The sequence below is a fragment of the Acanthisitta chloris genome, unplaced genomic scaffold (assembly GCF_000695815.1).
Source record: "Acanthisitta chloris isolate BGI_N310 unplaced genomic scaffold, ASM69581v1 scaffold6659, whole genome shotgun sequence".
Classification (NCBI taxonomy): domain Eukaryota; kingdom Metazoa; phylum Chordata; class Aves; order Passeriformes; family Acanthisittidae; genus Acanthisitta; species Acanthisitta chloris.
This window is the reverse complement of record NW_008690916.1, coordinates 90,034-114,876: the sequence shown is the minus strand read 5'-3', so window position 1 is coordinate 114,876 and position 24,843 is coordinate 90,034. Positions and strand designations below refer to the sequence as shown.

General features: G+C 38.1%; 1 protein-coding gene across 1 annotated transcript in view; it reads left to right on the top strand.

The window, feature by feature from the left end:
* Positions 1 to 24,843, top strand: part of VTI1A (vesicle transport through interaction with t-SNAREs 1A) — a 265,633-nt gene that overhangs the window by 165,719 nt on the left and 75,071 nt on the right. The window contains exon 8 of the mRNA XM_009082019.1: positions 1,369 to 1,430. Within this exon, the coding sequence (XP_009080267.1) occupies positions 1,369 to 1,430 (62 nt within the window). The remainder of the gene's footprint in view (positions 1 to 1,368; positions 1,431 to 24,843) is intronic.

Here is a 24,843-nt window from a genome sequence, read left to right as displayed (position 1 = left end):
CTGCTGCTCATGTGTTCAAGACATAATAGTGGTTTGTTATGGCGAAGGTGATTTGTTATTGGAAGACTGCCACTCTTCTTGGCAGTGTTACAGTTTTGATGGATTTATAACACAGGATGCATTTTGTCTAGTGCAACAAATTTTTTTTTTAGCAAGAATTCAATGAGTCAGGTAATCCTTTCAGTCTGATTTGATAATGAAGAGGTAAATATTCAGCTTTCATAAGGAGAGGAATTTTTTTCTTTATGTACACACAGCTGTGTTTTGGGGCATGTTAGAAACAGTGGCCCCTGCTATTTCAGGACTGAAACAATAATAATCATTACATTATCTTTTACAGTAGATTTTGATGTCCCACTGGTTCCAAGATGTCTAATAAGTAAAAAGATGTCTCTCCTCTAGCTGCCAGTGGCAAAAGACTCAATAGGAGAGTAACTCCATTCTTCCTGTACTCTTCTTCATTTCTAGATTTCCTTTTGTGGGACACTAATAAATACAAAAATAGAGGTGACATTTTAATCCCTTTGGAAGAGCAATAGAAGTAAATATAGAGGTCAATTGCTTCATAACATTTCATCTGCCCAGTTTAATATTTTATTCAGTTGTGCTTTTGACTGGTTTGCAAGATGCTTGAGAGCTGTAGAACAAGTCAGCTAATTGCATTTACCTGTGAACTGAAGGTTTCTTTTGTCCCAATAAACTACAAAAATGGCCTTTTCAGTGAGTGAGAGATCCTTATGTGACGAAAGATATATATTATACAGTTGTGCCTTCTGCACATATGAAGTACTATGCACAAAGTGTTTGACCACCCGTGCACTGGTGGCTGCTGTAAGGTCAGTACAAGTTTTATATTTAAGGGACATTATCAGCATATTTCTTTTACACATAATTGGTAAAAGGACACTGTTTTGTATATCTGTGTTTTCTTTGAACTGCTGTCTTTGAAAAACAATGAGAAAAGACATGTTTTTGCATTTCATAAAGCATCAAGAACACAACACATGGCTGCCTTCATCCCTTGATGCCTTCACTAATATATATATAGCCAACCCACATACACATATCAGGAGGAATTATGGACACCAACGCATGCAGCTTCTACCTGCAACCCTTTATTTGTAAAGCTTTTGCTCTTTATTCTGACTCATCATTATTGCCTCAGTGTTTTATCTTCCCTAGGTTTCATGTTTATATAAGTGTAAACAAGACAAAGTCTTTTCAAATTTCAGAGCTTCGGTGGCTTTGAGGGCTTGTTGTGGGCTAAACCTGAGGTTGATTGAGTCAAATGACAGTAGAAATATCTGTCCTTTGTACAGAAAGGAGTATGTGTGCCTTTTGCCTTTAATGGGCCTCTTTTCTCCCCAGCTTAGAGAAACAGATGCAAACCTGGGGAAGAGTTCCAGGATTTTGACGGGAATGTTGCGAAGGTAAGGCCAAGGTAGGGACATTTCTGCTCTTTCTTTTCTTCTTCTCTCCCTCCTTGCCTTCATTTTTAGTTTTAATTCAGCCTCAACCTCTTGCTGATGTACCTGAGTGTTTTTACACAGGCTGCTCTGCAAAATGTCTTTGGATGAGTGCTGGCAGTGAGCCGGTGTGGTTAGAAGGCTTTGTCACACCTATGGAAAGAGTTTTCTGTAGCCTGAGGGATAGCCCTTGCGTAATGATTTCTTATCTTTGTTTCTTTGTATTTGTTTGGGGATTTTTGGATGTGTGTTCTAAAATTAAGCTTTTAGATGATGATTTGCTGTGTTCCTTATTCTTGAGTGATTTTGATGTTTTGAGGGATTTTTTGCCTCTTAAAGTGAGAAAGTTTGTCAATTATTTGGGGCAGCATAAATTTGCGCACGGAGAAAAGGTTAAAATTATCAATTCTGCATGACTAGATGGGGCAGACACACTGTCAAACCTTGTGGGTTTAGCATGTTTCTTCCATGCTTTCAATGTTATGAAAATTATCCCTGGGATCAAAGTGAGGTGATACAGAAAGAAAAAATGTGCAATGTCCTAAAATTCTACATGAGCCTGCAGGGCAAGGGTTATCCACTGATTCCCTGTCACCTCAAATTTACATTGGTACTTTCTCAGACAGTGTTTTTGAATCAGTGGCATCTCTGGATGTGTGTTCTTTGCCCAGTGAAACAGCACCTGTGCTTCTCTGTGATGGCCATACTTCTGTATATATTCAGCTTCCTGAAGAAGAAAAGCATCTCTCTAATAAGCAGTGCTGGGTGCTAAGAAAACACAGCTTTAAAGGTTTTTAGTGAATCCTCTTAAGAGTTCAGCTTGAAATTACCCTTGTCATGTGCTTTTATGTTGCATATTTGCTTAATGCAGTCTTTTTATGGAAAAAAAGAAGACAAAGTTTTAGCAGAGTTGTTGATTTGTCGCTTGGCTTGGGAAACATGAAAACTGGAATTTTATATTGTGTTCTCTAGCACAAGCTTCATCTCTCCATAAGTCTCCTCAGAAAAATACCTTTGTTAGTTCCTTGTGTACCAAATTGACAAAGGTTAAAATGACTGAACCCCATGCCTTCATTCCACAGATTTCTTACAATTTCAACTCCAAACTGTAACATATAAAATTCTCTGATTAAGAGTAATATGTAAATGACACAAGCTAAATTCAAAATCCATGGAGAAAGGAAGTGGCGATTGAAAGGGATGGTTCAGTGCCTGTAGACAATCAAAATAAACTGTAAAAAAAATGAACGAAAGAAAAGACACAACCAAACCCAAGTCTCCCCAGGAAGGGCTCTGCGACATGAGCTGTAACGAATATTCTGCATATGTCTCCATTTTGTCAAATCTCATTAAAGGGGTTTCTTGCTTTATGTCAATTGAGCTGTCCAAAAATCATTCATCATTTTAGTGTAAAAAAAAAATCATGCAGTTATTTAAATAATATCATATTAATGTTAAAGTTCAGCTGTCATTTAAGGGTATGGCTTAATCAGACATAGCATTTAGGAAAAATAGTTTTTTCGGGCTTTAGTTGGCTTTCAGGTTGGCAGATTCAAATAAGGATTTATGGGTTTCTAAACCAATGTATTCTTTCCATGTTTATGCTTGAGGTACCTCAGCCTTTTTTGCAGCACCCTGTAGTCTGTTATTTTCAATAAAATAAAGTATCTCCTCATATTGTGTTTGAATACATTTGCAAGTAATTTGGAGAAGCTGAAACAAAAACATATGCTGTAACCTTTGACTTTGTTTTGTGTTGGGGAATCACAGTTCGGAGTCCTAGTTTATAAGTGTTCCATAAGCCAAATGAAAAATATGATCTTTCTGAAATATACTTGGGCTCTTCTTTACAGACAAAAGGATTATGTAGTCGAACACCACAATGGCATGTTTGTGTGTGTCAGAAAGGCACTGGATTTCTCCTTTCTGCAACAAAAATGCTGAACTGAGTCACCCATCTGGATGAAAGGCAGGTTAGGATTTAAACTCAGTTCAGGTAGATGTGCCAAAAGCAATGCCTTGGCATAGAAGCAACTTGGAGTAGAGAATTCTCAGGTTGTTTTTTAAAGCCACATAAGAGATAGACCTATGGTGAATTTAATTGGCTTGTGAGTGTTGGGTGGTGGGTCTAGCATTATCCCAATCTCAGCATCATCCCAGTGTTTGTTTATTTCTGCATGTTTCAGTACGTCCCACACAATGTTTCACACAATCACTGGAATAAATAAAATAAAACTCTGGAAGACTATTCTTCACATCAATATTACACAGGAAAGGTAATGTTAAACTGAACATTGCTCAATGTATTTGCTGATATGCTTGAAGTCATATGCCAGGCTAACACCCTGTGCATTAAATTCATGCCTAACTATTTCTAATTTTACTGTCTGGGAAAGGTAAAGCAGCATATCTTCTGAATCTGGCTGCACATATTAAGAGATCAGGTATTTAGATAGCTAGAGGGCTAAACTACTGCATTTGTGTGACCTGAATTCCCTGGCCATGTGTTTGTGCATAAAACGTTCTGGAGATGGGGAATAAAAGCAGAGAGAGGTTTTGTAGGCTGCCATAGCTCACTAGGAAATCAGTGGCATGTTAGAGTCTTCCTATCCCAGTTTGCTGCTCTAGCAATTTAAGGTACCTAGCCTGATGTATTGGAATTTGTTGTCTCCCAGTATTTTGGGTATTTGGTTAAGAGTGTTTTTGTAATGTGTTCTTAAATATTCTTCCATTGAAATGACCTATACATTCATATGTTGAGGTTTTTTCTGTAAATAAACCTATGTAGGTTCTGCTAAACTAGTATAGTATAGTTTAGCAGAATCTAGTAAAAACTAGTGAACTAGTTCGTGTTATGGTGTTGCATTGTGGGGGTAAGGGGGAATGACTTCGAGAGTATGTATTAGACATTAGGAGGAAATACTTTGCTGTGAGGGTGGTGAGGCACTAAAACAGGCTGCCCAGAAAAGCTGTGAGTGCCCCATCCCTGGGAATGTTCAAGGCCAGGTTGGATGGGACTTTGAGCAAGCTGTTCTAGTGGAAGTTGTCCCTGCTCATGGCAGGGAGTTGGAACTAGATGGTCTTTAAGGTCCTTTCCAACCCAATCGGTTCTATGATTCCATGACAATTTCAGCATGTTGATAATGTCAAAACCTTTATCATCTGCATTTACATGTATCTATAGCTCTTGAAATCCTGTCATTTATGATTCCTCTTTAAAACTGTGTGACTATAACAGACGTTCAGTGTAATTTCAGTTACAGAATTTCCAAATGATAGGTTTTAACATGAGGAAGTGGCATCTTGTGCAGTCATCCACGATATTGCCATCTCAGCTCTCTATACCTTGGCCTCTAACCCACTGTGAATTGGGGAGGGCACAGTGTGCTAGAAAGAAGCAGAAAATAGTATGTTCTGGAAGATTTTCAGTCTTCAGCCCATATCCTAAGCCAATAGAATAGAAAACCTTTTAAGAGAAGAATTTGGAAAGTCTCCAAGCCACACACAACCCAGTGGGAAACAAACAAACCTAAAAGTAACCAGATAAAAATTTCAGTAGATGTGAATCTTTATTCAATTAGCAGATAAGTTCTATCTACCCCCTTTCAAATCAGGGGAAAAAGTATTTTAGAAAAACAGCTGCCACCCTCCTAAACAGCTTCTTATCCTGTTTGGTTCACCAAGAATTTTTTATGCCAAAAATTCCCTTTTAATCTTCAGATTTCAACCTATTGGATTGTTATCAATGATGCTTTGAGAAGCTTATGAACACATCTGCTTTTATAAAAGACACTTGTAAAATTTGATTTCCCAGCAGGACAGAGGCACTACCTCCAGGTGATAGAAGTGAAGCAGTAAGTGTTCTCTTCTCAGGTAATAAGTTAGGTGACTTGCCAATAACTGCATGTCCAATGTGACCTACAATCAGTGCCTCCATGCTAGTTGTGGACAAGCTTCTTCACTCTTCTTTCCTGGAAAATTCTGCAAGTCCTGCTTCTTGCATCACTTCTCGTCAAACCTCCTTCTACTTTTGAGCTCCAGGATAGTCCAGACTAGTTATTTTTCAACACTTCATAGAATCATAGGACAATTTAGGCTGGAAGGAACCTCTAGAAATCATCTGGTCCAACCTCCTGCTCAAAGCAAGTCTCAATAGAGCAGGTTGCTCAGAGTCTTTCCCCATCAAGTTTCAGATACATCCAAGGTTGGAGGTACCAATGCCTCTCTGAGCAATCTGTTCTAGTAGCAGTTGAAATAGCTATTTCTCTAGGTATCTAAATGAAATTTCCTAGCATTCAGCTTCAGTTCAGTCCCTCTGGGCCTAAGCAAAAGTGACTTAAAACATGTGTTTTAGAATTGGCCTTGGGAGTTTGGGCCTGTATTGCAGTGATTTCTAGTAGTTCTCAAACAACTTCAGCAATGGTGAAGCTGTGGTCATTAGGCTGAGGAGACACTCAGTGTAGGGCAGGTCCTTATGCAGGGTGTGGGATGCTTTACCTTCACCCACTGACCTGGTCGTGTCACCAGTTAGCAATGTATGCTCAGGACTTTTTTACTTGCTTTCTCACATTCCTAGAGATGTGAATAGTTAATGATGTCTATTCTGCCTTCTGGCTTGACTACAAAGCCCACATTTCTGTATGTTGAAGAAGTAGCAGAGACAGTTATGTCCATGTTGACTCAAAACAAAGAGTGAGTGTTACCACTGCCTTTTTCCCGTTTCTCAACCAATCTCTGTGTCCATCCCCAAAAGTCCATAACAAAAAAAAGATTTTGTTCTGAGCTGCAGCCTGTCTCAATATCAGTCACACTAGGCCATGAGTGTTTAGTCTCTGCAGTTTTCTGAAGGCAGGTCTTTGTATCACTGATCCAGAGTGAGGTTTAACATACAGTTAGATTTGCCTTGTTTTCATGCTCATAGAGCAGTTCCTCTTTCCAGCAGGAACTTTGCATATTTGGTCTCAAGCCAAAACAAGTTTGAGTAGAAATTGTTTCAACAACTTTTTTGGTACATATATTTCTATTTTTACTTCAAGATGTATTTCTACACTGAAAAATGATTGAAATGGTAAATCCTCTAGCAACTTGTCTGCTCCATGTTGAATATTTACAGCTGCAGCTGTTTACTTCAGTAATTTAGACCTGGTTTCAGGAACATATTTAAGCATGTGGTTAACTTAAACCAGAGGAGATATTCCCTTAACCTGAGGGAGACTGAATAAGGGGGATTGAAAAGCAGAATGATTCTGGGTCATCTCTTGGGGCAACACAGCTTTTATTGTGCTCCTTGCTCAAGGCTGATTACAGAGAAAACCATGTATTTAATATTTCTGTTGTTAACTGGAAACCATAAAATACACATAGGGTATTTTAGCACTTGTTACTGTCAGTATGAGAACTTTTTTATTTAATTTTCTTGACTTTTAAGCTTTTAATATAGTTACTTGATTCTTTTGTTATTGTACATGTTTGTGTTTTGTTAGACAACTAACCTTTATCAATTGTGAAGTGTTGAATCTTTTCAAATGGAAACTGATAAAGCTTTGTGATGCTGTTAGTCACAATATGGTCCTTGGACAATGAACATGCATCTTGTTATTCCAGATCAAACCTTGGCATTAATTAGTACCTAGTCATTCCTCACTTCATCTCTAACTTTAAAAAGAAACCTTGTTTCTTTGTTGAAATGATGGGCAAAGCATCTGGAAAACATAAATGTAGTGTCAGCAAAATTCCCAAGGGTGAGCATTCTCCATCATTAGGAGTCTGACAAAAAAAACAGGAAATGTACTTCTAGGTCTGTGCAGCAAATATTTTAAAATAGTGTAGGACACTGTGGATTCCCTGTTCTTAGTTTAGGTGTACATAATCTGATGCATGTATGATGCATTTCTTATTTTTAATAGTCAAGATCCATTTTCTATAGCTTTCTCATCTTTCATGGACAGTGTTGTGTGTGCTGGTCCCAAAATACTTCTGAAAAATCTTATCCTACTTTTCAGTTCATGCACCATGGAAGGTGCAGAAGTCTTTTGAGCTGCTGTACTACCACCATAGCTACAGCAAGCAATGTACATGGAGAGTTCCAGGCCATGTACGGAAGGTACTGAATTCCTTACAGAATTGGACCAGTTTTAATGTAGCAAGTGTGTAGCTATGATTAGTTTAATGCCACCTTAGGCTTTGCAAACATTCTAACAAGTGATACAGAATGAAGTTTTCTCAAACTGAAAAAAAAAAAAAAGGAGCATTGTGGTTTATCTTTACATTTTAAGAACTTAAGTGCATAGGATAAAATAAGTCAATATTTTCATCTCCTTGTGCCTAAGCAGCCTTAGAAGGATATGTCCCTCATTCATTGAGATAGAATCATTTATATTGTAGCATTGTTTTATTTTTCAGTTTTTTGGAAAGCTTTACCCACATGTCGAGCTGCCTACACTATGTCCATTATGAACAGGGCTCTCAGCATTCTTCAGACAATATTTCTAATACTCTTTTTCCATTCCTTTTTAAAGAGTACAATGGTCTTTGTTCTGTCCTCTCCATTCCCTCTTTTCTATCATCTGGAATTACTATCTCATTTGCCCCCCTTCTATCTACTCGTGTCCAGCTGAACAGCTGGAAAGAACATTATCTACAGCACAGTTGTGTTTCTGTAGGAAAGCAGGATCCCAGTGGATAATTATCCTAGCTAGTCCTAAACTGCATATACCAAGAATGTAAAGCATCATAATAGGTTAAATATCATGTAACCCTTTGTGATTGTTTTCTGTACTGAGATATGTTGACTACCATTAAGCAGCTAGAGCCTAAAAAGGTTCACAGTGTCAAGAGTTAAACAAAAGGCATTTCATAGTCAGCACTGTCATGTCTGAACCACAATAGGTATCCCATGACATGCTTTTATGAGAAGGCATGTCTTATATCAGCATAATCAGTGCGATGCTTTCCTGCAGTAGTTACAAGTAGGTTCCAGTTGGATGAGTTCTCTCTGACATGATATTCAGGAATAGTGAAGGTAGTGAAAATATTTTGAATGTGGTAGAATTGTTTATGTGAAGCAGAGAACCTGTTAGCAAAAGCTGACATTGGTAATTGCTGAAATAATTAGAGACAACTCTTCAGAAATCAATTTAGTCAAACTCCTTAAGGCCAGTAGTTAATTAGGATCACATTGTTCTTGACACCACTCACACTGTAACTGTCACAGAACAATATATGTCAAATTTTACACATTCCATTTACCTCAGAGTGCTTAAGCCATAAGTTCCTAAATGTTTCTGATCACAGATCTGCATGATATCTTGCCACATGGGTCACTTCTTTTTAATTCACAAATTTACCTAAAGTAGTAGAATGAACTTAGAAGTGATCTCAGAAAAGTTCATCCCTTTGTGTTAAGGCAGGATTGAGTGACCCTGTTTCAATCCTGACAGATGTTTGTTTGGCCTGTTCTGCACTGATCAAGATTCCCCATCTCTTCAGTCAGATATATCAAAGTTTTACCTAATGTTTAGCCCTAATCCTTTTTCCTGGGTAGACAGAAGGCTTTTATGTGCTGGTGCATTTGAGGAGATTTCTGGTGATCTGTGCTGTGGAAAGAAATTTCTGCTGAACTTTTCAAGAATTAGAGAACATAAATAATATTGTACAGAATTAAATCACAATTTCCAGTCTTCATCAAGCCAAGCCTTTTGGTGGGATTTAGGGATGTAAAAATGGAAGACTTGGATAATGTTCTAATAGGCAAGTCCTGGAAGCTCAGCCTCTCTTAACTAGCTTCGTGTGTAGATGTCACTGAGCTTTGCAAATAGAGACACCTCATTCTCATGAGTTTGCATATCTGGACTGAAACTAGTCAGTATACTGAGCTGACTAAAAGCAACATTTGAAATGCAACAGAGATACAACTTTCTTGATGGCACCTCTAAACGTTTAAAGAAACAGGCAGTAATTGTGTCAAAGAAGCATCAGAATTTTTAAATTATTTCTCCCACCCTTGCCCATAGGCACACCAGCATTTTGGACAGAGCTAGTGTTTGGAAACAAATGGAGGAATGCAAATTGATTTGCATAGGCTTCTGTCAGGTGTCTGCAGGAACTTTGGTAAACTTTATCAGGTAAAGAACCTCTTTTGTGTATTCTGACTGATTTCTGGTAGCACTCGGCACTTTTCTTGCCACACTTGATTTAAATTGTTGCCTTTTAATAAAAGCAAAACTAATTCAGCTTTCCAGTATGATTCTGATCACACTGACTTTATCTTTCAGAAAACAATGAAGTTGTCAAACTGATTTAAGACTGCTGTGATACCAGACTCTTGTCCTTATTAGCTAATCTTTTAGATTAGATCATTTTCAATCTAGCTCATAGTTGCAGGTCAGAGTTTTGGGTGTGTGCAAGGGACATAAGAGATTAAGTGACCTACAACTGAAACAAAGGAAAACTCAGGGTTTGCTGAGTAAAACTTTTGTTCAAGTCAGTCAGTCAAGTCCTACCACAAAACCCAGGACTTGAAGCTGCAAGTCATAGTTGTGTGGGAAGTTTTCTCATACATAGCCCTAATATTGAACAATGATCTTTTGGTTTGAGAAAAGTTTGGTTGGGGAGGCAGGGGGTGGAGAACGGGTCTTGTTTGTTGTTGTAGTTTTACAAAGAAGGCCATAAATGATGACTGTGAGAGATCAACAGCTAAGGAAAACTGGGATCACTCAGAGTTTGTTGCAGATAAATTAGTACTGCTGTGGGACAAGACCAAAACTGAGGAAGAATTTATATCCTTGGGCAGCATGTAATATGTTGTATTGGACCTTTAAAACTCTGCAGAAGAAATGTTCACACATCGCTAACCTGCTGAGCATTTGTCTGAAGAAAAACAAAGTCATGAATGAGAAAGTGTTGCCTTACAACAAGATTTCTTAGTCTACTTGGTGATAGGAAGGATGAAAATTTAATAATTCTGGCTGGCTCTTTAACTAATATGAAAGGTCCAACCCAAGGCAGTCTTTGATTCGATGATTTGAACCTAATCAAAAAGGCAAAGAAAAGTCAGTACAGAAAATGAGCAAAATGGGAAAGACAGAGAAAAACAATTTTGCCATAAACACTGGGATTTATGTTCTCTACAGCATTTGTGTAGCTCTAAAATAATACATTGAAAATCAGTGAAATTGTTTCAGAAATATCTAGAGTAATGTAAACAAGGCATAGATTCTTACAACCTACTTGCTTTAGACACACCTAAATTTTTAGTGCTTGTGTTCCTTCAGCCTTTGAATCAGGATTATAACTGAGATTTTACAATCATATTTTAGAATAATTTTATTAATTGAGGGGGGTTATTTTGAAGGCTTTAAAAATTAACCAATGAATTTGAAGTCAGGAGCTACGATTTATTAGAATTATAAATGGTATTAGTATTCTCCAGTTTAAAAACATAGCAGAAGAGTTTTTCACTGACCAATATACTTTCTGCAAATATTAATGTTTTTCCATGAGTGTTAACATGGCTTAGTATGCAGGATCTCACTATGTAGCATTTATTACTTAAGAGTTCTTGTTTAACTTGGAATTTGCTATATTAACCAAGGTGTATCCCAGAAGGCTTTTCTAACATTTGTGAGTTGGAGAAAAGTCTTCATCTTGTCTTTTACTTACTTAGCAAATCAACTGATAGTTTAAGATTGTGACACTAGTGGGTAATTTTTCTTCTTGAATAAAAATTGCATCTTAAAATTATTTTTGCGCCAACTCCCTGCCTTCCTTCCCATAAAAATGCTTGTGCAAGCATAAAAAAAAAAGCACTCTTGTTTCTCTGATGTGCTTACCATGGCCACAAATGCTATGTTTAAATAGGGAGTTGTTTGAGAAACATGGTTCTAAGTGTGCCCTGTCTTGCCTAGATGTTGGGAAGCATATGGTCTACTTTATTCATGCCAAGAAATTTCTTTGCTACTTTCTGTCACTGCTGTATTTTTCAAATGCAGTTTGCAGTGTGAATGGCACACACGTGTTGATTGTGAAGGTAGCATTCTTTCACTACAGCCTTAAGCTAATTACTCCTATTGGCAGTGGGGCTTTGTACCTCATTTGTGAACAGCTATTTATACTACTTCACCAGTACAAAGCAATGTTTCACATTACCAGTTTACCAGACTATTACACCATTGTGTTTTAATCCAGTGTAGGTGGATGGAGAATATGAGCCATCTGTTTTATTTAATGATATAATCAGTAAACAATATATGCACTTTACGCATTTGGTCATTAAAGATGCCCATATTGTTGGACTCTGTATTTACATTGTAAATTGGTGTATTCACACATCGGCTTGTTCTGGTGTAAAAGGCTTGCTGTGTTCATAAGCTGGTACAAAGCAAGCTCAGTAACTGCTCAAACCCAGTGCAGGTGGTTGAGCTAGTTGCCACACAGATCAAAAGTCAAACAACTGTGAATCTTCCTTTGAAAAGGCATTTAGAGAGACAAGGCTGGTCTTATCTTCACAAACAAGAAAGAGTTATAGATATACATCATGAAGTTATGAGAACAAAAGGGGGTTTCATAATCTCTCAGCGTCAGAAAATCCAGTACTGCAGACTTTTGTGAAGACATCTTTGGAATATAAAGAGCATCTTATTTTCCTGGACAAAATTTAGAGGAGTGAGGCTGAATTATTAAATATGAGAAGGTTCAGTCATTTTAAAACTTTGGAGACAAGAATTGCTTTCTCTCACAGTCGATTTAATTTAATTTAATTTTCAGCTATGCTTAAGCAGAATAAAACAGCAACAGTAAAACCCAATCTTAGTCAAGGGATAGAGGTGAATGTGTGTATTTGTGCTAAAAACAAAGGAAATCAGTCAATACTTCAATTTCCCCAAAGTATCCTTGGTAAGCACCAAAAAATAACCACCAAAATGCATTAAAAATTCATTGATAAGTAAAACCTTGTTTGCTAGCACATTTGTAAGGAGGTGGAAAATCACACAATCCCATATTAAAACAGTAATGTTCATTTTAGTGGTTTATTTCACAGCTTGCACTTAAGATGCCCAGAATTTAAGATCTTTGTTGGAGGACTCAGTCTCATTTCTCATTGTGTTTTATGAGGACATATAATTGAGCTTAATAACCAGGTGAAGGCCTGGCTGGCATTGGCAGTAGACAGGGAAGGGAAAGCACTTGTGGAAATGGGATGGCTGAGAGTGAGTTGGCAGGTCAGCAAGGCTGGAGAAGTCTTGAACTTCACACCACTACTGCTCGTTAAGGCAGAGTTCTGTGAATGTCACCCCTTCAGTCCAGCTTGACATCATGTTTTAAAGCAGCAGAGTGTCTGTCGAGGTGAGAGCTTAGTCATTTCTTGTTGTATGCACTTGTATAAAAATCTAGCAGCAAATTATTAGTACATAGGAGATTATCAATTTGTTTTCTTTTCCTACATACTGCAGATGTAATCAGAGGCACTAGGTATACACCTACTAAGTCTGAGTACTGAAGTGTGTTCAGTTTCCATTTAGTCTTGAGAACATGAGGAAATAGCTTTCTAAGTCTTTAAATCTATTTCAAAGGCAAGCTAATTATATTGTTGGGTTTTTTTAATCTTGAGGTGGGAAGAAAGAAGGTATTTTACTAGGACTTTTTTATGCTGGCACGAATTTTAGAGATATAGTATTTTCAAGTACATGAGTGAAGAGAAGAAAACATATCTTTTTATGAGCTATTATATATATTTCAAAATATACAATATTTTCATGGTTAAAATATTTAAAATAATACGAAATACTCAGCTGTATTTTTAAGAGGTATTTCATGTAAGTTGAATATTAAGCACTGGCAGGTTTCCATATGCTTCATGATGTATTGCCTTTTTATTTTGAGATATTGTGTAATTAACTTATTTCTAATCTTATAAAAGTGATGAGATTTTTTTCCCCATCCCAATCCAGTAAAAACAATCAGAAACTTGACTACTGATCTTTGATTCTTAGCTTTGTCCTAGGTATATCTTGGGTAACTGTGGACACATCTGTTTCTCTGCATCTCTAAAATGAGGATAATGTTCCATATCACAGCAAAGCATTCCAAGAGCAAATTCCCTTAATTAATCTGTGCATGGTCCTCACGTGACCTGGTGAGAGTTTGTGAATGATGGACTAACTGGTAGCAGTGCCCATCCTGATTTGGAGTCATGGCTTAAATGGATTTAAAAGGGGTGAAAGAGAAGCATGGGAAGAATTTAGACTAGAGGGGTGTGGAGTGTCTGATTTCCCATAATAGTCCATTACCAAGTACATACCTCATCTCCTTAACTGTTAAACACAGATATGAGTAAGAGGAGGTATCAATTCTTTGTTTTCTTCTTCAGTACAAATGTTTGTTAAGTACTCAAATAAATATATCCTTACAAATGCAATGTTTCATGACTTGCTATCACAGCAATGCTGTTTGCTTGTTCAAAGAAAGTGTGAAGGAGATGTGTAGACACAGGGCTAAAGGTAGACAGTCACTTCCCCTGACCAAAACTACCTTTGTCACCATCACCTCTCACCTGTGGAGAAATGAACAGAAACATAGTTTGTTATATGTTGCATGGTAAAGCTGTGAAGATAATCTAGGAATGCATAAAAATTCTATCTTATGTATTCACTTGATGACCAAAAACATAGCAAGAGGCCTTTGAAATTCCAATATTTTTCTTTTCAACTTTCGATTAAAAAGAAAATAAAAATGTGGATTTCAATTGCATTTTGTTGAAACAACCACTGCCATAATCCTGGTCTTAGCTGTAAAGCTGGAATAAAGTTAGAAAATTTATGTGTCAGGCACATGTTGAAAGCTAGAGTAGAATGAAGTTTGAATGTGATAGGTAGTCATGATGCTGTAGAGCACCCTCTTCATGAAGAGTATGCTTTATAGAACATCTCTTGTTCTGTTGCACTTGGTCATATTTTAATGGTCATCTTTGAATTATTGATGATTTATTAAAGCTCTACCAGCAAGGAGTGAGAGAATTAAACTCCCACAATCCAGTTTCATCAGATCATTCCTCTGTGAGAAGTCTAAGTGATTAAATGAGATGAATCATTTATAATTCTTCAAACAGGGATTGTTCACACGTAGTTTTTTTCGTAGTAAATTCCCAGTGTCCTCCTTGGAGTAAGATGGAGTATTTTGAATTGTATGATACTTGTGTATGATGTTAAACATGTTGTGGTATTCTTTTAGAAGAAACTATACAAACAATTTTAGCAGTGTTCCAGATCCTTAGGAGTCAGCTGAGGAAATAAGCACCGCATTTCAGAGTTGCCCTCTGTAAAGGGACAACACAGGTGGAGTAGGGAATGTTGAATGAGCCCAAAGAACAGGCATTGCTGCAAAGATGCTGTCGTGCTCTTTTTCAGGTAGAGATTTTTGTCTGCTTATAATTCTGTTCTTTGAAATCAATGGAAAACCTTGTGCCCAAGTGCTTGTTCTCAGAATCTGAGAGGAGGAGCAGGTGCTCAAGATAACAGAGAAAAGCTGTTTTATAAATGTAGAGACTAGCTTACAGTATACTTTCTGTTTTGTCCTCTTGCTCCACTGACCCAATTAAATACAGGTTTCATAGGAAAATATTGTTGTGGCTGAGCTGGATAGTAGAGATTGGTTCAGAGAGCTATTAAACCTGGCCCTGAACTACTGAGTTCTGAGGCTGACTTCAGTTTGGGATCCACTGTACCCTGCTTTCTTTGATCCAAAGCCTGAGAATATGTAATCATCATTTAATGGAATGAACTGCTTTGTGAGGAGGAAACCAAGAAGTGGCCCCAGAGAATGCCTCCCCACATGGAAAGCCACCACCCCCTGATTTGATGTCTTCCATGCTAATGCGTCTTTCAAGGGAGCCTCTTTGTCCTGCATTGTTACTTACTTGGCTCTTCTTTCAGTCTTAATTGTCATTAGCGTGGGGTTTTTTTTCATTAAGTCATCTGGGGAATACTAGTTTATTGCATATTGTTGTGTTTGTCTAAAGACAATTGCACAAGCTTGAAACCTAATCCTTGTAATCTTTCCTACTAGGGAGAGCTTGAGATAAATACTGTTGTATGCTTGGTGGGAGTGGGTCTTGACTTTTTGATCATCCATGTCTAAATGTTGAGTAATACTTAAGGGAAAATGTTCTCAAAACATTCCTTAGATGATTATTAGATTATATTTTATGTTTGATAAAAACTGGAAAATTGTGTAAATATTTGCTTAACATCCCACCCCTTAAGCAATTTATTTCTTTTCTGGCCTTCAACCCTCTTGCTCAGTGAAATGAGATCAGTCACTTTCTGTTTATATTCAGTTTCACTTTGCAGTTTTCATGTACTTGTAGTGTGATTTCCCCACTGCAGGGGCACATTTAAATAAGAAGTGGGGAATGAAGAAGAAGGAAAGGGAAAAAAATTTTGAAATATTTTCTAGTGAGTTCCCACATTTTACAAGTAAACAAGTGCTATAATTATACTGCTTACATCTGACATGCTAAGAACTAGTGGTACAAAAAAATTTAAAAACTAATCCAGCCCTGCTTTTCTATAAACTGTTTGTCACATAGCAAGTACGACCAGTTTATACATGTTATGTTCCAGTGGCTTCTGTTAAAATCAACCTTTGGCAAAAGCAAATACGTGTGATATCTTGTTCTTACAAGAGGAAATTGCTTTTGCATCTTAAATACGATGTGCTGGTTCAACTTCTCTGAAAAGTGCCAATTTTTTCACACAGACAACAGTCAATGCTCACATAGGTCAACTGTTTGGCTGTTTCCTTTCATCTGAATTTTTCATTTTGGATCAATATAGAGTATGAGTCTCAAAACCATGGACATTGGAATGAATGCTAGATCATGCTTAGGGCTCGACTAGGTGGGAGGAGAGGCTTAGGGTAACATTCTGTTAGGGAAAAAGAACCATCAGAGGCAGTAAGTTAATTTAAAAGATTGAGGACATGTCTCTACACCAACCAGCATCTAAGCATTTCTGTTGTACAGTGCAAAATGGCTGCTTTAGATGCAAAAAGTCCTGGAGTTTCTCTTGAGTCTTCTTTCTCTCCCTTCATGTTTTTGCAATTAAATACTGGATGAAAATTATTTTTCCTTTCCTTTTGTTTTTTGTTTTGTTTTAAATACGTTACTTTTTCCTTAATGTGTAGCAGCTGATTTTGCCTCTTCTGGCTCACTTGGGCACAGAGACAAACCTCCTTTCAAGGAACAGAGTTCCAACATTGTTGTTGATTATTTTAGTGGGAACCCATCTGTGTGGTAGGGCAGACTCTCCAGCTTCTTGAGGAGAAAAAAACCTGAGATGGAAGTATTTTAGCCAAAGGTGAAACCCTTCCGTCTGTAATGTGAATGGACTCACAAAGAAGGTAGACATGAGGGTATATGTCTCCTCACCACACTCACAAGGACCTGAGCAGCCAACCCGTGACACGCTTGGGAACACAACTGGCTTTCTTCAGAGTGTGACCCATTGTTGATGATTCCCACAAAGTGTAAGTTTGCTTTCCAAGAGCTCCTTGCCCTTCTTTTTTCTGACTTACCCCATCTTACTTACCCAAACTTGAGTTGCATTTCTTGCAGGAGTCTTGTGCTTCCTCTCCATCCTCTTCTGTGGCTTTCATAGCCTGTCAATTGGCGATGGTTTTGACGTCTTTTGACAAACACATTCACTTGGAATCACATTGTGGTTGCTCTGGAAAAAAAAAAAAAGGCAGCATTTCTTTTTTTCCTTCCTCTTTATGAACTGGAGACATAATGTGTAAAAACTTGGTGTAAGCTCACAATAGCACTTTGTCCTCTTTCACATCGTTTGCCAGATAACTACTGTTGTGGCAACAGCTGTAACCAAGCATGGTGTCAGCTCATTCTGCCATAACATGACTGGGTGTCAATAATTTTAATATAATGTGAAACACACTCCCAAGCAGTGCAATCTGATGAGGCATCTGATTATTAAATTCCTTGAAATGTCATCTGGATTTTATTTTTTTTTTGCATCAATTCAGATCTCAGAACTGGACAGTGTTGTGATTAAAAGAAAAAGAACAGAAAATTCTCTCATTAGAGTAAATATTTCCAAGAAAACTCTAACCCTGAAGCAGACAGCTCTGCTCTGCTTACACAGACAGCAACAGCAAAGGCTCTGTTGAAGGCTGTAAGGGGTGGAGGTTATAATTGTGGCTCCCAGTTGTTTGCTGCTCTTTACTGTAACACTTTCTCCAGTGACAATAAATGCTGTTTATTTTTAGGCTTCTTTTTCTGAACTACTTAGAAAAAGTGAAAGGTAGAAACCTGGTGAAGCATTTGTTTTGAACACGTTGCTTACGTTGTGCTACGAAGTATGATATTCACCATTACTATTAATGATGGAAGCATTAGCATTTGATTGTGTAAAGCAATTAAAAAGCTCAACATTACTACTTCTTGGGCTGAGTCCATTAATACAGCAAGCAAGGTCATAAATGTTCTGCATGCAAAGAGCACCTAATGCTGTTTTGTCAAGCCTTTAAGAAGTAGGGGTTTTTTAAAAAAAAACAAAACAAAAAACAAAAAACCAAACAAAACCTTGTGAGATGAATAGATAAAAGACTTTCTTGGTTTAGTTATGTCAGTTTGGCTTTTTCCTGTAATTGCTGGGGTTGTTTTGTTCCTAAAGAGGGAATAGATGCCAAGCTGAAGAGGTAATTTTTGAGCAGTGTTTCAAGATATTGTGAAAGTTCTCAACTTTTCTGTAATAAGAAAAATAACATTTCTCTAATGATGTCTGTTTATTGCATTTTGTTCTTCTGTATGCAGTTCAGTGCAGCTGGCAGCAAGTACTTGAGAGAAACCCAGGGCTGAGGAAACAGCATAGGGGAACCTGAGTAGCCCCAAGTACCTACAGGCACTAACTCCTCTGAGTGCTGTCAGGGAGTCCTTACGTTACGTCACTGCGGGTGAAATCGAAAGAGATCATTTGCGTTAGATCCCAGGTGTCTTTACATTTAAATCCAAACAGGAAAAAGCTCCTGGCAGCATGAAGCTGGGTTGAAGGTGTTGATACTCCAGACGTGTCCGGATGTCACTCTGCTTGCGTCAGATGAGCTGGCTGTGGGGCTTACTTTCCTTTGGTAATCTTAGGAGTTACTCACACAATGAAAGGTTCAAGTTTTTCTGACCTATAAAGAGTCATAGCAGAGCTCTGTAGTTGCAAAGTCATTATGTGCTCAGAAGTAAAGAAATTTTTACTGGGGAGGAGCTCAAAGCAAAACCCTAAATGTGGATATTTCAAAACCTTGTTGTCTGTATCTGCATCTGAGTTCTGCAGGTTACATTTGCCAGTAGTGCATTAAACCAGTGTATGACATGGAAATTTCCCTAAAACTTACGGCATTCCAGGTGCAGTTACAACTATTTTCTGCAGGCTCTGCTAGACAGTTTCCAAGGAAAAATTTTGTTTAATTTAATATCAAGCCAAATCCACTGTACATCTGTAAGTCTCTACTTACTGTTTGAGTGTGTGCAGAACAGAAGCAGCACAGGCAGAAATAATATTCTGTTTCCCAAATCAACTTCTGTGACCCTGTAGCTTGGGAAAAATACCAACCTGAAGAAGGAGAAGCAGGTTCTGTCTCTAGATTCCCACAGGTTTTGCCTTCTCTGGTGATGCTGCAGTCATGGCATTTTAAAAGGGTACAGTTGTTTTCAGTCCAAAAGCAAGTTGATTCTTCACACATAGTTGACACTACAGTTTAGGCTGACAAGGGTAAATTTTAGGACAAACCACAGGAAATGGTTTGGAGAGGTGATGGATATTAAGATAGTATTGTAGTGCTGCTTTAGAAGTAAAATGAAACACTTTAGACTCTATTTTCCCATACAATGTTTAAAGCCATTGTTTTGATAATTTTTTGCAAAAAAGTATTGCAAGTATTGAAAACAAATGTGCCTCAAAACATATAGTTCTTCTTATAATCTCAGGCAGAGAGAAGTCATAGGAAAATCCTCTTCTCATGGAGGGCAGCCTTAGGTTATGTGGAAAAGCATTTCTTTGTTCGTTTCTCTGTCCCCTCACCCCATGGTTTTGGACTAATTATGTCCCCTTAAAAGTGCTACTTTCTGTGTGAGTTTTGAGAGTGGAAATTGTTTGACTTTTTGCTTATGGAAGAGTCTGCTTTAGCAGGCACAGCAATAGGAGCAGAAATAGCACTTTTCAAAGCTGATGGACTGTATTCACTTTGGTATGTAGAGAATGGCAACAAGGAGTCATTAGGATTGAGGGAATCCTGTTCTTTCTCTGTCTCTCTGCCCCTGTTGCAAGATGAGCAAGGGCTGACCTGCACTTTTGTTTGTTTGTTCTGCTGTGGGGTTAAAGATTCACGCTCCCCCCACTCTGCCCCCACAAATGTTTTATTCTGCTTTAGTAAGGGGAGGGTGAATTCACCTTTTGTGAAGGCAAAAGAAAAATCCTTTCCTGATATAAGAAACAGCTGAACTAGACCTAAGGTGATAGATTGGGGGTTTTTCCAGCTTTCTACCTGTAAAGAAATACAGTATTTTTAGGGTGAAGCATGACTGTGGAAAGCAATGATTGAACAAATAACTGCTTTAAGCCCAGTGCTAGAAACACTTGCCAGTATAGTAATGTCAGTTGGAGGTGTGATTTTTGGCTGTATGTGTCTATTGGCAAAAGCCCTAGTATAGACATGGTTGTACCAGGCAAAAAAAAAAACAACTTTGGCTTATATATTCTATTTTGCTTGGGGAGGGTATAAGCTCTTACAATAAAAGCACTTTTTTTCAGCTGGTAGGTTGCAACTCCAGTAGAACTTCACACCAGAATAGTTATACTGTTGTAGTGGCAAACCCTTTTCATGGACTAGACTTCTGACTCTGCTGTCCTAATGTTATCAACTGTGCTTCTGTTATTGTTAATTTTAGCAGCAGCAACATCTGAAGGTGATTTGGGTGCCTTAGAGTTTGTAGCATTGTAATGATCTTGAATTTACAAGTCTGCATTTCATTTACTCCCCATGCTTAGGAGAATTACAGAGTTACACTGGACTCCATCTTTTGGATGCAAAACATTTCCTTACTGTTCTCAAGCATTGTCAGGCAAAAAGTCCTATGTGCTTTGCAGGAGTCTAAAAGCTGAAAAATGAGATTATATTTGGATTTATTTTCTGATTTATTACACAGCTGTTTTTAGTGAAACATTCTTCTAGGTGTAGCATAGTCTTCATAACTAGGTTTTGAAGATTTCTGTAGCAATTATTTTCTTGACTATATTGGAATTATGGAGGAGTTGTGACCTTGGAGAACTATGTAGTCTTATGTGTGATGCCACAGGCCTTCCATGGGAACTTTCCTTCTATTTTACTTCTATTTTACTCCACATTAGGATGAGAAAAACGTCCCTTTTCCTAATATGGGTGCACACTGCATGAGCCATCTTCAATACATGGTATCAGAAGGGGTAAATACTCATTCCAGGCCCCAGTTTCATGTCACAAGAACATTTCAGGTACTGTGCCATCTCTGCAGAGTGCCCTCACACTGGGAGAGCAAAACCAGTACTGTGCTCAGTAGCGTTGGGGAAGTGACGACTGGGTATGTTGCACAAACTGCTCTCACTGATCAGTACTCTGCTTATCTTACACTGCTATCTCATACCAACTGACTTTTATAAGCAAATACCAACACTGGAACCTTTATTGCTAAATTTTTTGTTCACCCTAATACTGCATTGTTATGATATGGTACCAGTGAATGTTATGGTTGTTTGGGTTTGCTTTTTTACTTTTGCTTTAAATTACCTCTAACTTCTTTGGGTGTAAATATCCAGCCAGTGCTGAATGCGTTTGGAAATCCCACCCCTCAGTTGGTTTTGGTTTTGTTGTTGTTTTTGTATGTGCTGTGTAGGACTCAGTAATATGTAGTGGCATAACATCTCATAGGAGCAGAAAATGATGTATTGTGCTAATTACTGACATTGCAAAACCACAGACAGTAATCTTGATCTTGGGGGCAAAAAAAAAAAACCCTAAACACTAGGTTAGGACCTAGGTCTGGCAGGGTAAGAAAACTAAGCATGTTGAGTTTTCAAGTGTTTCCCTTTCTAAGGTTGTGCTCTCCATAGTTGTTTTTTCTTTTGAAAAAAGAAAAGAAATGCTGGGGAAGGTTGCTGTTTAGTAATAGGTACACACATCTGAAGCTGTATTTTCAGTATTCCTGGTCTTTCAGCCTCACAGCTTATCTTTTCCTAGGCTTTAGAGGCATGAAATAAGTTAAAATCAATAGGGTTTTAGAATATTTGGACTTTCTGGCATTTTTTCTTTGTTGCACTGTGACTTGGACAACAAACATTGTGAACTGAGTAGCCTCAGTTTGTTAATCTCTCCCTTGGGTGCATCCTTTCGTAGTTCAGCAAAAACACAAACAAAAAAATCTACTGCATGTGGTCAGTGCTCAGTTTGCCTGGGTTCGTGTGTCTTGTTGAAACCAGAATATTTTCTCTCCAAGACAAGTTCAGCCCCTTCTTCTTGGTAAGAATTCTCAGTTTTCATTCTGTATTTTAGCTGTTAACCCCTTTGTCGGTCCAGCTTCAAAAAAATCAACTCACAAAAATCACAGTATATTTAAGGGAAATAGGTGTGTTTAACATTTTGCTTGTTCAAATAGCTGAATTGCGTTTCTGCAAACACAAAACCACCACAAACAAACAAACAAACAAAATCTCCAAGCAAGCAGAAGATCACTTAGCCAAGACCAAACCAGAGAAATTTCCTTCTCAAAAGTGCAACTTTCAGGAAACTTTGGGTAATGAACTATAAACCTGAGGTGAACATGGGAACACTCTTAGATCTGAATCTGCAGTGTCTGGAACCCAGTGCCTAAGGTACTTTGGCTGAAAGCAAAAATGTCAAAGTCTGACCAGATTCTGGCACTTGTAGCTTCATTCACAGTTCAAGTGGGTTGCTAGCAACTCTTGCCTCAAATGGCAGGGTAAGATTGAGTCTGGGGTGGGGATACAAAGGGGTTCCTTCAGTTCTCCTGCTATAACACAAGCTCTTTCAAAGCAGCTATACCTCAACTCTAGAAATCTAAAGGAAAGTTAAACAAAGATAAAGCTTATTGCAAATATTTATTCTTAGGACACCTACAAGGTTAGATGAATGTATGGCAAAGGTTTGCCCTGTGGTGTGCCCCTTACCAGGCTAGCAACAAGAAGGATCTGGGCAAAGCAATGGTTTCTGGAGGAATGTTTAATTGAAAGCTTTTCCCTTAAAAATATCATCTTTCCAGAAATGCAGATGTGCGTGATAATCCTATAGGGATATTGGTATTTGGCCTCTAGGATTTTAACAGTCCTGTTCCCAAGGTTAAGATATACAGAGAGCCAAATTTTATTTGAAACTATTATACAAGACAGATATGGAAGCTCATGGAGTATTACATTGCAAATCACATGTTAAAGAGAGACACATGGCTCTCAAGCTATAAAATGAATAGAGAAAGAATGATATTTAAAAGATATCTTTGACCACTTGTTTTATTCATTAATCTGCAATTCCGAAAGTATTATTTGCAGAAAAAAATGCCATTATGGGATAGTTTCTGAAAAGCAAACAAATATTTCAGACATTTTCACTGCTAACATAACTGTGTAACAATAGCAAAACAAATACTGATGGTGAGTAACGTTTCTATGAGTGAATGTGTTGAACAGCTGCCACTTTCCACCCTGGAGACTTCTGCATATCTATGCTGGATGAAGTGATTCCTGTAGCAGATTTGTAATACACTTTGTGTTTCAGTGGGGTTAAAGGCAAGAGCTGAATTGTGATACTGCACCATAATGTAAATTTCATTAAATCAAGGGAGACTTCTGCTATTGGCATGACAGACTGTTGCTTATGAACGACAATAAAAGGTCTAAATATGCCCCATGGCAAAACTCCTGACCCTGTGCAATGCCATCACAACAAGGTGCTGTTCTCTTCCACCCTAACTCTCCCAGTGGGAACTTTCACTCTACCAAGTGCTCACTGGGAAACACACCATCCTGTCTCTCTCTGTGTCCTTGTGCCAGTGTTCTCCTTATCTGCATCTTCTGAAATGGCATGAGATATTCTCAGGTGTTCACAATCATTCTGAGACTGTTGTTTCTTACCAGATTTTCACAAAGAAGTCATTGCAGCTTTGAAATTAGCACTTAGAAGTTTATCAGAAAAATGACATTAGCCAGATATTGCCAACTGTGTCATTCCTAAGGGTATTACTCTGTTCTCATGGTCTGAATATTTTGTATGACTGGGTTAAGTTCTGGTAGCTTCAGATGCAAGCAAGCAGCTAAACTTGGTAGATACTCATTTCCAAAAACATATTTGAGGGAGTCATATTTTGCATAATACAATTAAGCCTACTGCATTTGTAAGCAATGCAGAAATACATAATCAATTTTTGATTGTCATAAATAATTGATTAAAAAGAACACTAGTTACTTACCCTTTGACTGCAGTTTATTGTTGATACAGTCCGTCAAACTATCATTGGAGGTAACCCTCCTGAAAAAAATCTTGCATTTCATAAGTATGGGTATGCTTTTTACCTTTACCTCATCCACGTCTCTGTGCCCCAAATAGCATATAACATTCTGGTTCAGGCAGTTCCATGAGTTACAGAAAATCCAGCTCCAGTTCTCACTTTTTTCATATTCTGATCAGTGTCTGGACTCTGGAAACTGGATTTTCCGAAGTCCCTGCAAATGCTGCACTCCAAGGGTTCCAAAATTTAGCAGGCTCAGTTTATACTATCACAGAATGTATGAGTGACTAACTATAGCATCATGGCTACAGCACATCCAACATCAACTCTTTTATTCACATCTGAACACTTCCAACAGGAGAGCTATGAGAGGCCCATTCCAGAGCAGACCAATGGTTAAATGTTCAGGTAGGACATCAACTTTAGGGTCTCCTGGTCTCCCTCCTGCAGTGAGCGATATCACCTGCTGAGTTTGCTCTGGAGTCTCCTTCCCTCTCCCTGGAAGCTGCTTTCAGAGCTGCAGCCATGGCTTGTGTAGTTGACATGTGCATGGCCAAAAAGTTTTGCGTTGTCTTCTGAAGAGATAAGCAGGATATAAAAACTAGCAGAAACCTCAAAAATATGAAAATGCCAGAGAGTGCAACTGTCACTCAAATCACAGAAATTCATCTAGACCATGAAGTACAGCCTGGGACCAGTTAAATGAGTGGATGTCATAGGCTTCAAGGTAACTGTTACTATGGCTTGGGCCTGATCCTCATGGAGTTGTTTGGGTATACACTGACATGATACATCCCTGGGCATTACCATCAGGGTGTGGGT